The 12,197-nt window shown below is 41.9% G+C and overlaps 1 protein-coding gene across 2 annotated transcripts in view; it reads left to right on the top strand.

Moving 5' to 3' along the window:
* Nucleotides 1-12,197, top strand: part of ULK4 (unc-51 like kinase 4) — a 442,797-nt gene that overhangs the window by 125,690 nt on the left and 304,910 nt on the right. For both annotated transcript variants that reach the window (XM_019537396.1, XM_019537387.1), the window contains exon 20: nucleotides 8,355-8,537. In XM_019537396.1, the coding sequence (XP_019392941.1) occupies nucleotides 8,355-8,537 (183 nt within the window). The remainder of the gene's footprint in view (nucleotides 1-8,354; nucleotides 8,538-12,197) is intronic.

The raw sequence follows: 12,197 nt of genomic DNA, 5'->3' as shown, positions 1-12,197 counted from the left end.
CCTTAGGGCGGGTGTGCAGGCCAACGCCTGAGATACACGAGTCCCAAAAATCACCCTGTCCAGGGTTACACTCAGTTCACTTGCAGGCACCAAATCCCGGCTTTCTATGGTCCACCGGCTCACGTAGAATTCCTCAAAGTCTGTATCCCGGGAACTCCTTTCGTTCCCCTGAGAGTCCTCCCCTCTCTGGACAAACTTTTCCCTTGCACGGGTATGCTGGGGTGCTACTAGCCGCCCTGAAGGTTAAGCTGCCTGCTGTGACAATCCCGTCGTGGTCGGGTGCTCCCGACCACCACAGCCTCCACCACCAACTTCAGGGTCTACAGCCCTCGTCGTCTCGCCCCTTCCGGGGCCTTACCCTTGCCCCAGAACGTACGGGACGGCCGCGTGTCGGAGCGTCTCCCCCACGCTGAGCTTCTGCTGGCGGTCTGCTCCCGCACCAGCACTTCCGGTCCACCACTCCTTGGTTCTGGGCTCACCTTTAAGCCCACTGGCTTCTCTTCACACCTGTAACAGGTGAGTAAGTGCCCTGCCTCCCGGGGCTGCTGGTAGGCAGTTGCAGCGGCGCCTTCTGCCCCGCGGGTCTCAGAGCTCGTCCGCCTTGCCTCCCGGGGTCGTGGGCGGACGGTAGCTGCAGAGCCTTCCGCCCCGCGGGTCTCGGGGCTTGACTGCCCTGCCACACTTGCACACTAAACTGTACCATGTCTTTTTTGACATTATAGTTCTTTTTATGAAGTGTCTTAATTGTCACTATATTTTATTTTTCTAAATGTATCTAGTCCTCTGTGTCATATAACTATTTGAAAGACTTGTTGAGGGGGCTTTTTTAACACTCTTATACCCTATTCTGTCTTTATACCCTACCTTTTACCGGCCCTCCTTTGTCTTGTTTAAACATCTCCTGAAGGGTTTCTTTCCAACTGAGACCTATGTTTGCACATGAAAATTCATTTCTGTTGAGAAAGGCATATGGTGTTTTGACCTGTGGACCATAGGCAGTATGGGTAACTTACCAAAAGCAGGGTTTCACTGTAAGGATACTATGGATTGTGCCATTATTCTTTTTTTAATCAGTAATATAAAAATGTATTAGGAAGTCTCTGTCATCAGTGTCTGGTATCTAGAAAATTATGCTTTTCTCAGTCCTGCCTATCACAGGTTGCAAACAGAAGATGTGTTTCAAAATTTTTTGTTTACTTTGGGTCTCTCCTGCCTCAGGTAAATACCACAAATATTGCCTGTAAAGAAACAGAATCTTTTATCATATTTCTAGAGTCAGAAAAATAATTCTTTAAAATGTCAGTGTCAAAATAATTTATGCTTACAAGCTCAGCACTGAAAAATGCTTATCTTCACAATAAGGGGAACGATAATGTCCTCAAAAGCCACAAAATATTGATACATTTTTTTTTGAAAGTCCTTTCTATGACAAGTGTAGCAGTCAATTATAGACCAATGCAGGGGTTGGCAACCTACCAGGCTGGATTTGGCCCACACATCCATTTGATCTGACCCTCAGACATATGGCTTCAGCAGCTGGATTGACCCAGTTTGGTGAGAGGCAGGTGGATGCACAAATGCTAGGACCCAGCCACTGTTACTGTGAGGACGAGCACTGGCTGCAAACACTCTCCCTGTCCTGCCATGGGGAAAAGTGGCATGGGCCAGTACTTTCCTTGTGTTGCCACTGAGAAAAGTGGTGGCAGCAGCTGGGTCCTAGCACCCACATATCCACCTGCCTCTCACCCAAACTGGGTCAGTCCAGCCTGCAGCCTAAAAAGGTTGCTAGGTCCTGGATGAATCCACTTAAATGCAGATTCACTTAGTAGAGCTCAACTGTATCATCTTATCCAATATTTTTGACATAGTGAACTCTGCATAGTCTGTTTTAAAGGAGAGCTAGCTACAGAAAGTATACTTAAATAGTAGGTAGCAGGGTTACATGGTAGGGTTACAAAGTCTGGAGCCATTTTGAAACTGGTTTATATGCACTGAGCTTCAGGTTTAAACCAGTTTCTGATCACTTAAACTGGTTTATATATAACTTCTGTCCCTAGCTGAGAGGACAAGGAAGTAGAAATATGAATAATTTTATAAGTTCAAGAAAATGTTCATCTAGTTGTCTTTTAGTAACTTACATTCAGTTTAAGCAGTCTGTGCCGTATTTTTGAGGACTGTGTACATGTTTCAGTTTTTCTGCCCTGGAATTATTTTTATTTTTTTTAAAAGGCAACACCTGGTTCACAGTACCTGAAAAAAAGTTTTTAGATGCTTTTTTATTTACTGTATAATGTCACGAAGTCTTAGCCCCTTATCTTTTTCTCAAGCAAGTTACTTTCATGACTGTCCCAGATTTTTAATAACAATCTTCCTCTTTCTGGACTGAATAGGACTGCTGAAGCAAAATCATTCTTGCAAATTTTCCCTTTATTAAACTATGTCTCTGAAGCTTAGCTGAGAGTTCTATGTACTTCAGATTCAGAAATTATAAAGGCATAAGGTGCTTAAAGCAAGATAAAGCCTATTTTTGCAGTGTCAATCAGCAGGTGCTATCCAGTATGAAATCTAAAATTTATCACTGCTTTTCTTTTAAAAGTGGAAGTCTGCCAAGTTTACAAAAACATTCTAAAGAGCAGTATTTACACAGATTTGGTCTAGTCTTCAGTAATATGTTTAGAAGTCCTCGGGGGAACCCTTTCTTTAATTTAATTGGATAGGGATTTTGTATCAATAAAAAGTCATGTTTAGTCCAACCAGCTGCTCCTGAATCTTAACAATGCTTATGAGACCAATTGAGTTTGTCTGTGTTAAGCTGAGTATGGAGAGAATTCTAATTTATTTGAATGTTCTGGTTGTGATGCGACTCCCTCAAGAGTCTTTTCTTCCATTTAAAATGTACCTTTTTCTCTCTTGTCCTTGTGGCTATTTTTCTTTAAACCTACCAAACCCTTATTTTAAATTTACAGAAAACTTATATAGGTCTTTCAAGTACTAAACATATGCTACATGCAATTGAGTAATGTAAAACTAATTCTTTTTATGTTCTTTCTTGTCAATACTTTTTTAATATATAGCTATGTCACTTCCTCTTATTTTCAGGCTTGAGTCTTTAAGTTTAAATCTACTGAAAATTTCTTGGTTGTATCTTCATTCCCCAGTGAAAGTGCTGATGCTTATTTCTTCTCCTCATGATGACAAAAGAGCTAGTCAAACCTCCTTTCCAAGGTTCATAGTATTTGGAAACAGTTATTCAGGTTGTGTAAGAAGAGGTATGCAAATTGATGGACATGATGCATCTTTCTTTAACTAAACAACTGGCTATGTTAGTTTCGACTATGTGAATGAAGGTAAAATTTAGAGCAAGTGCAGTTGCTGTGGCAAACACTGACTTTATTCCTCCAATTTATGAAAAAATGGATAGAATAAATTAACATTCTTCTTCTGGCTTTGAGTATTTTACATGCATCTAGTGCCAGTGTCTTTTAGTGGTCACTGAAACTCAGGAAAAAATAAGGTAGCAGGGTTCAAAACCTATAGCAAAGGCTCTGGCAGGAAAAGTTATTCATCTGCTAATCTTCAGTTTAGAATAGGCACTTGTCAGCTCTCCTTTCTTATTATGACCATCTTAGTTTACACAATCTGTCTGACTTCCCTGATCAGGTTCCAAAAGGCTCCATAAGGGAATTAAAATCTATAATGGCAAAAGGTTAAAGTCATTTTGCAGACCATTTTAGAACCACAATCAATGCTTCAGATACCACGATGAGGTCAACGGCAAGAGCTGTAATGATCTGTTGAACATCATGGCTACAATCTTCTGGGATTCACAAAGAAGGCCAGAATGGTATAGAAGATCTTTCTGTTGAAGGGAATGAACTTTTCAACATTGAAACTGATGAAGCACCATATTCATTAAAAGGGCTTTAGGACACTTGCACTATTGAGCTTTGAAGAAAACAGTCAAGACTTTGTTCAGAAAATCTGCTGCTGGTGCTTATTTTAATATCTTTGTTTCTCTCCTCTGGACTCTCATTTGTCCATATCCTTATTGAAGTAGGTGCCCAAAACTGGGCACCATACTCCAGGTGAAACTTCACTAGTGCAAAATAGAGCAGAAGAAACAAGAAAGCAAGCCTTCTATTAATAAAGCCCAGTATGCCATTGGGTGTTCTGCAACAGCTGTTCTTTATAGGCACTACGTGCAATTTTGCTTCTTACTCTGAACTTTGACTGAACCAAGTGAAAGTCCCAAGTTTTTTTGTGTGCTCCTCCAGGATATTCAGAATTTTCATCTAAATCAAATGATATATTTCTCTTTTTACCCATTCCATGTTTGAACCAAGGAGAAATCAGGATCCCGTATCCTTAAAACCCTATCATTTTATCTGGAAAAAACAAAATAATTTAGTCTCCAGAATTATTTGTTGCAAGGAACAAGCTGTATTGTTTCAGAAGTGGTGTCAGTGAATTTCAGATTGGGACAATGATTGCTATTATCTGGTTAGATTGGATCCTCCTGGATAAAGTAGAGCTCCTTTTGTCAGAGAAACAGTAATGTCAAAATCTGTAATGGCAAAAGGTTAGCTTATTTTGCAGACCATTTTGTAACCACAATCAATTCTTCAGATATCACCGCAAGGTCAATGGCAAAAGCTGTAATGATGTGCCAGACATCATGGCTACAATGTTCTGGGATTCGCAGAGAAATCCAGAATAGTATAGAAGGTCTTCCTATTGAGGGGAATTCATTTTTCAACATTAAAACTGACAAAGCACTATATTCATTACAGGGTTTTAGGACACTTGCCCCTGAGCTCAGAAGTAAATACCTCTTTTAGAAGTGTTGCAAGTGCTGACATTTGTAAAGCAATTACCTGGAAACCAGTCCATATGTTAACTGAATACTGGCCTTTAATAGAGACATGTAGATTTGAAGCCCAGTTTTTCAGAGTTGTGTTACAATCCTTTTTCAAATATAAGCTCCAATATAAGCAGCAATCTCCTGTACCTCATCTTACTGCTTGAGAATCACCAGAAGTGAAATACATATATACAAGCACACAATGTTCTCAGTACCTGCAGTTCTCCTTTTGTGTTTTCTATATATATACTACAACCAAGCCACCTTCTACTTACTGTGCAGTCTGATGTTACCTAGATAAGGGCTGTCCAACTGTGGGCCACATGCAGCCGGTAAGGGATTAATACACAGCCTCTGGCCCATCACCCAGCCACTGCTCCCTGTTTCACTCTGGCAGAAACTGCAGCCAAGGCTCTCCCTCCTTCCCCTAACATTTTAGGTGAGGTTGGGGAGCCTGCAGCATCAGAGGAGTCTACAGAAAGGTAGCTGGCATGGGGGTGTTGCCAACATGCAGTGCAGTGGTTGGAGGGAGGTGGCCTGCACATGTGTGGTTCTGTAGTTGGGGAGGCTGCCTGCGTATGCAGTGTAGCACTGGTGGCAGGGGGAGGAGCCCACATGCATGGTGCAGTGGTGTGGGTGTAGGGGTTGTCCGTGTCCAGTGGTGGTAGGGGATGAGGCATGGGGGCCTGTAGCTCACATTAGTGTGCCCCCCTCCATTGTTGTGGTCCATGTGGCATGTGGCCTTCAACCACTTTGGAGTTAGCCCTGACTTAAATTCTGTATCGGTGAAAAAACTGAAGGATATATGGGCCCTCTTCATTCTTTATATCTGCAGGATGCAGGGCAAGAAGTAAAAGCATACCAGGAAATAGCAAGAACTTGCAGGGACAAAATCAGGAAGATAAAGATAAAGAATGAGCTGTACGTGGTAAAGAGGGTTCAAGGACAACAAGAAGAGGTTCTGTAAGCATTGGTCACAAAAGAGGGACCAAGGGAGCTGTGGGTTCCTTGTTAACAAACCAGGGAGAAATCCTAACAGAAAATTCAAAAAAGCAGAGCTGCTCAACAGCTACTTTGCCTCAGCATTCACAAAAAAGTTAAGCTGCAGCCAAACACCTAATAAGGAGTATCGGGATAAGGAAAAGGACAAGCTGAAGGAGGAGATAACAGAAGAGATGGTCAGAAAGTGTTTATTGGCTCTGAATGAATTCAAGTTAGCAGGGCCAGATGAACTTCATCTCAGAGTACTGAAGAAACTGACACAGAAGAATTTGGTGTCCTTGGCAATGATTTTCATGAAGTTGTGAGAGATGGGCCAAGTACCAGTGGACTGGAAAAGGGCCAGTGTAGTACCCCTCTTTAAAAAAGGCAAAAAGAAGGACCAGGGAAACTACAGAGTGGTTAGCCTCACCTCAATACCTGGTAACTTACTGGAACATATCCTAAGAAAAGCCATTTGCAAGCATTTGGAGGAAGAAAGGCTGATCACAAGCAGCCAGCATGAATTTATGAAAAACAAGTAATGTCAAATAAAGTTGATCTCCTTATGTGACAAAGTAGCTATGTGAGTGGATGAAGGGAATGCTGTGGATATAGTGCATCTGGACTGCAGCAAGACTTTTGACAGGGTCCCACATGACCTTCTCATAAACAAATCGGAGGAATGTGGGCTGGACAAAACTATGGTAAGGTGGATAGACGACTGGCTCAATAGCCACAAAGGGTAATTATTAATGGGTACATATCAGAATGGCAGGAGATTTTGAGTGGAGTGCCTCAGGGGTCAGTCCTGGGCCCAGTGCTGTTTTAACATATTTATTAATGATTTGGATGCTAACATATAAAGCTTCTTGAACAAGTTTACAGGTGACATTAAACTCAGAAGGATTGTGAGCATGTTGGAGGGTGCAAACACAATTCAGAAGGATCTCAACAGATTGGAAAACTGCGCTATAGAGCTAACAGGATGAAGTTCAGTGTGGACAAATGCAAGGTGCTTCACTGTGGGAAGTATAATAAAAAATGCAAACAAAATGAGTGACACTTGGCTAGATGGCAGCACTATGAAAAAGGACTTGGGAGTCTTCGTAGATTATAGATAGACTCAATATGAGTCTGCAGTGCGATGCAGCTGCACAAAAGGTGAATGCAGTTTTGGGATGCATCAGCGGAAGTACTGGGTGTAGGATGTGGGAGGTGATGGTGCTTATAGCCAGCACAAGTTAGGCCTCATCTAGAATACTGTGTGCAGTTCTGTGCTCCATATTTTAAAAAAGATGTTGAGAAGTTGGAGAGGGTCTAGAGGTGAGCAAAAAAGATGATAAAGAGCTTGGAAAACAAGTCATAAAAGAAGAAGCTGAAGGAGCTAGGCATGTTCAGATTGCAGAAAAGGCGCTTAAGCAGGGATATGATAGCAGTCTTCAAATATTTGAAGGGTTGCCATAAAGAAGAGGGAAAGCACTTTTGTCTTGCTGCAGAGGGGATGTGGAACAATGCCTTCCATTGCAGCAAAGTAAGTTTAGATTGGCTATCTGGAAAAACTTCTTCAGTAGTGAAATAGACTGCCTCAGGAACTTGTGGACACTTCCTCATTGGAGGTGTTGAGGAAGAGGTTGGACAGCCACTGGTCAGGGATGATTTAGACATAGCTATGCCTATATTGTACTATGGGTATTTGCAATGCTTCTGGGCTTTGCTGGTTTCCCCTCCCCCCCATATGTATCAGGGTGTTTTTAAGCCTCGCTCAGAGGCACTGGTCCTCTCAAGGCTGCGGACTTTGACTGGGATGTGCTAATGCTCCTGCTGGGACCAAAGCTGGTTCCTGGCTAGAGGGTCTTGCACCTCCACTCAGGGTCTGACCGATTGCCATGTTTGTCATCAGGAAGGAATTTACCCTGTGGTCAGATTGGTATGGATTGTGCAGTTTTTTTCCTCCTTGTGTTGTGAGGGGCGTGGCCCTATATTAGGGATCTCTTGAGCGTGTACTGACAACCTTTCATAGAAGCAGGACATTGGCTGCCGTGGTTGCCCTGCTTTACCAATGGCAGATTAGGCTGTTAGATCTGTGTTGCATCAGGTTTGACAGTAGCCTTATGTATACTTTAGATATTGGTTTCTATAGGATGATTTGGATTGAGATGATCCTGCCTCAGATGACCCTTCCAGCCCCACTTTTTTTTTAATGATTTTCTATATTCAGGGCAAAATTGTAGCCATAGTGGACATTGATGACCAAAAGTTTCTGGATGTTGAGCACATGGTAAGGTTTCTTAAAGAACTCCAGCTCTGCAAAATTAACTAACTCTTTTTTTATATAATTTATATGGCAAGTCGCAGTGAGGGGAAAATAAAATTTATCTGGTCTTCTTATCAGATATTCTTCTGTACCTAAAAACAAATTGGAAGATTTGTTGCTGATTAATTTGATTCTTTTATTACTTGTTAATGAAATGTGTATTTTGTTATATAATGGGATATTATCTCATTGATACAGGCTGCATGCAGAATTACTCGTCACTCACCCAGCGCTTTTCAGAGTGTCATAGAAAAGGTGGGATTAACAGCTGTACTAAACTCATTGGCAACTGGAATATGCAAAGTTCAGCAGTACATTCTGACCATGTTTGCTGCTATGTTGTCATGTGGAATTCATCTGCAGAGGCTGATTCAAGAAAAGGTTTGATTTAAACTTTACATTACTGTTTGCTGACACAACATTTCATTACTGTAGAATTAATGCTGTCTATTCTAGTGGTTCTTGCTTTTCAGAATGTTGATTTCAGTGATGGTCAAATCTCTTAAAATCAGGAAGTGAAGAATTAAGTTAATTCAAACTTGTATTTTTGAAAACCAGGAAATATGTAGTTAATGCCTTTACAGTAAGACCACTTTAGCGGACACTGTCCAAACTGGATACTAAAGGAGTAGAGATCACCACCTATAGTCTGTAGGGTGAGTACAGGGCCACTGTGTGGTTTTCAAACTGTATTCTTTGCTAGCCTAAGGGTCTGCAATAGGTTATCAGGTGGTCTGCAAAGAGACTGGGGGCAATGAGAAAGTGAGCCGGAAGCAGTATTACCACCATTGCAAGGCTGGGTCACCTGGTTTAGTATCAGTCTTTAGGATAGGAGCTCCACAGTAGAAGTAATATGAAAGGATTCTGTCACTTCAGGAACTTTGAAAGCCACTGGTTTATTCAGTAATATATTTAAATTCTTAAAAATAAACTCCCCCAAAAGTGAAATAAATGAGGTATAACACTTAGTATGGCTCTTTTTGTGAATCTCATGAGGTGAGACTGATCTGTAGCTAAGCTGCTACTATAGGTAAAATTCAGTACATTTAAAAAGCTTTAGCCTGACCATCAACAGATGATGGCCCCAAGGAAAATATACTTCTTTGACATAGTAATCTTAGACATTTAAAAGAGAAAATGATGAGTGTGCTGATTGAATCTAATGCTGTACTTGTATTATACTATCCCTATAGGACCTTAGGCAAATTTGTAAATGAAATGTCTTCAGGAAATAATCTTTTTATTAACTTGGACTTTTTTTTACAGTGTTACAGACTAAAACTACAGGTTTTGATAAATATCTAATTTAATTTTCAGAATATGTCATTAAAAGCTGTTTATTTTGATTACCCAATGATTCCCTGAAAAGAGAGTATAAATTGAATGTATGCATTCATGTTTCAGCAATGAGATTTCATATTTTAAGAAACAAAATGAGTTCACCTCTGCTCTCAGACAGTAGGAAGATTCATATCAGCAAAAAATTGAACCCCAAATGCAGTTCTTCCTGCAACCTTCTGTTGTAAATATATTGTAAACTCACCTTGCATTTATATGAAAAAATTATTAGGCCTACAAAAATTATATAACCCTTATCTTCCACCCATCTCTTTCATCACCATGAGACCACTTCCTTATTTCAATCATTTCCATTTTCCTGCACATCTTATCAGAATGCATATTATATTACATATACTAGTTGGCCTGGAGCTTTCCAGGGCTTCAAGTAAAATAGCATCACCAGATGACAAACTGCACCACAATGCCGCATTTTCTTTCTCTGCATATTCCTATGAATAAATGATGTATCAGAGAACATTCAAATAAAACATACAGCTTCAAACAAGAAAAGCAATTTCAGGGTGACAGTTACTAGTAAAGTCTCATGTTTGTACACGACTTCTCACTAAAGGGATCTCCCTTTTTGATGCTGTTGTTTTTAAGAAATTTGTTTGTAAATTAAAGTTATGAAGTACAGTAAAATTAATTTTAAAGGAAGCCCAAGATTTCAGTCATTACTAGTGGTCTATTCAATTTGCAATTTTGTGGATTTCTGGGAAATCATGAAATCTGTGATTGTCCGCAACATCAACTTAAAAAAACCCCACAACTTAATAAAAATGCAGGCTCCCCAGTGAGAACCAGTGGTCTTTGCTGCCATGGCCTGGCCACACAGCCCACCCCGGGGTGGGGGGAGGCGCTGGCTGGCAGGATGGCATGAAGGGCAGTGGACAAGATAATGGCTGCCTTCTTGTCCATCCTACCCCCACTGGGGCCTCTCCACCAATCAGCACCAAGGGGTGGGGCCATATGAAGGGCAGTCAGCAGACAAGATGCCAGTTGCCCCCTCATCCCTCCTCCCCTGCTGGAGCCTCTTCACCAAGGGATGGGGCTGGAGGAACACATCTGGGAAATATCTGAAAAATTTTCTCTTTATGCATGATAGACCTGCAAAAATTGTTTAGTCTCACTGCAAATTAAGATCGTAAGATCTCAAGGTCCTTTTTTAAAAACATGATTGAAGCATGTTTTACATGGATGTTAAGGCATGTCCTGAATATTACTGATTATCAAACCTGAGAAGTTTAATGATTTTTTCTGCACAGTTGCACACCAAACCAATGGCAAGACTGAGAACAGAACCCAATTCTCTAATTTAAAAACCTGTTTTTGATTCCTTAGATTATATTAACTGGAAAATGATTTTGTGGTTACTAGTCAGTTCTGGGTTCTAGTTTGTCTTTACCATGTGTTTCCCATGCTGGGATAATACACTTCTGGATTCACTTCTATAGCTCCAGTATCAGAAATTAGAGTTTAGGATCTTTGGGGCAGGGTTTTGGTTTTCCTTTCTGTTTATGCAGAACCTGCAACAATGAACTACAATACAAATAATAATAATGTATTTATTACTAAAAGCTGTAACCCATAATCCATACAATTTCCAATAGTTTCTAAAAGAGCTATACCAGTCTTCATTAAAGAAAGGCAGGAAAAGAGAAATGTACAATATCATTCTCCAAAGCCTTTTCTCTTCTGTAAAGCAACTGTACACATAGTTGGAGAGCTGGTGTTATATTGGAGATAATGACAAAGCTGCAACTATTCATTTAATGCAGCTGCAAGCCAGTGTTTTAAAATATACATTAAAGGTAAAAAAAAACCCATGGTTTAATGTCTTTAGCTGTATGTCCCGGGGAGCTAGGATGAGACTTACCGGCGATGGCAGAGAAACCCACGCGGCACGTCTGCCGCTTGTTTATACCGACGCAGCCGGAAGATGACGTCATCGTGAGCAAGCATCTGGCGGGGATAAAAGTGGCCATGGGAGAAAGGCGGATGGGGGGCAGAGGAACCGGGACCGGGTCCCTCAGCAAGAGGGGCAGAAAGCCCCAGAGCAGGACAAGCTGCAAACTCCTCAGCAAGAGGGGCAGACAGCTCCAGGGTGGGACAAGCTGCAAACCCCTCAGCCAGAGGGGCAGAAAGCCCCAGAGCAGGACAGGCAGCAGATTCCCCAATAGGAGGGACAGAGAGCACCAGAGCCGAGCAGACGGCAGCTTCCCCAGTGAGAGGGGCAGAGAGCCCCAGAGAGGAGCCACAACCCATTCAGCCGGAGGAGAGGATAGCAGCAACCACCAGCTGCAGGACGTTGAGTAAGCAGAAGCAGGCAAGGAGGCTGGAGACGGACCATGAGGACAGAGAAGCCAGCGAGGTGGGATTTCCGGATTACGGACCCAAAGCCTGTGAGACTCACAGGTTGAGTGCTGGGGCGGTGGTGCGGGGAAACGACCCTGCCAGAGGGGGCCAGGACCCGGAAGAGCCCTGAGAGGGTGCTGTTGGGCACAGGTTACCACCAGCAAGCTATGGTCAGGAACCTATAGGGGTACTGGAGAGATTGAGCAACAGATATTCATAGTTTCATAGTTTCTAGGGTCGGACGGGACCTGAACAGATCATCTAGTCTGACCCCCTGCCATGGCAGGAAAGAGTACTGGGGTCAAATGACCCCAGCAAGGTGTTCATCTAACCTCCTCTTAAACA

The sequence above is a fragment of the Crocodylus porosus genome, unplaced genomic scaffold (genome assembly GCF_001723895.1).
Source record: "Crocodylus porosus isolate Cpor-Errol unplaced genomic scaffold, CroPor_comp1, whole genome shotgun sequence".
NCBI lineage: Eukaryota > Metazoa > Chordata > Crocodylia > Crocodylidae > Crocodylus > Crocodylus porosus.
The sequence above is the reverse complement of the archived record's forward strand: the minus strand, read 5'-3'. Positions and strand labels throughout refer to the sequence as shown.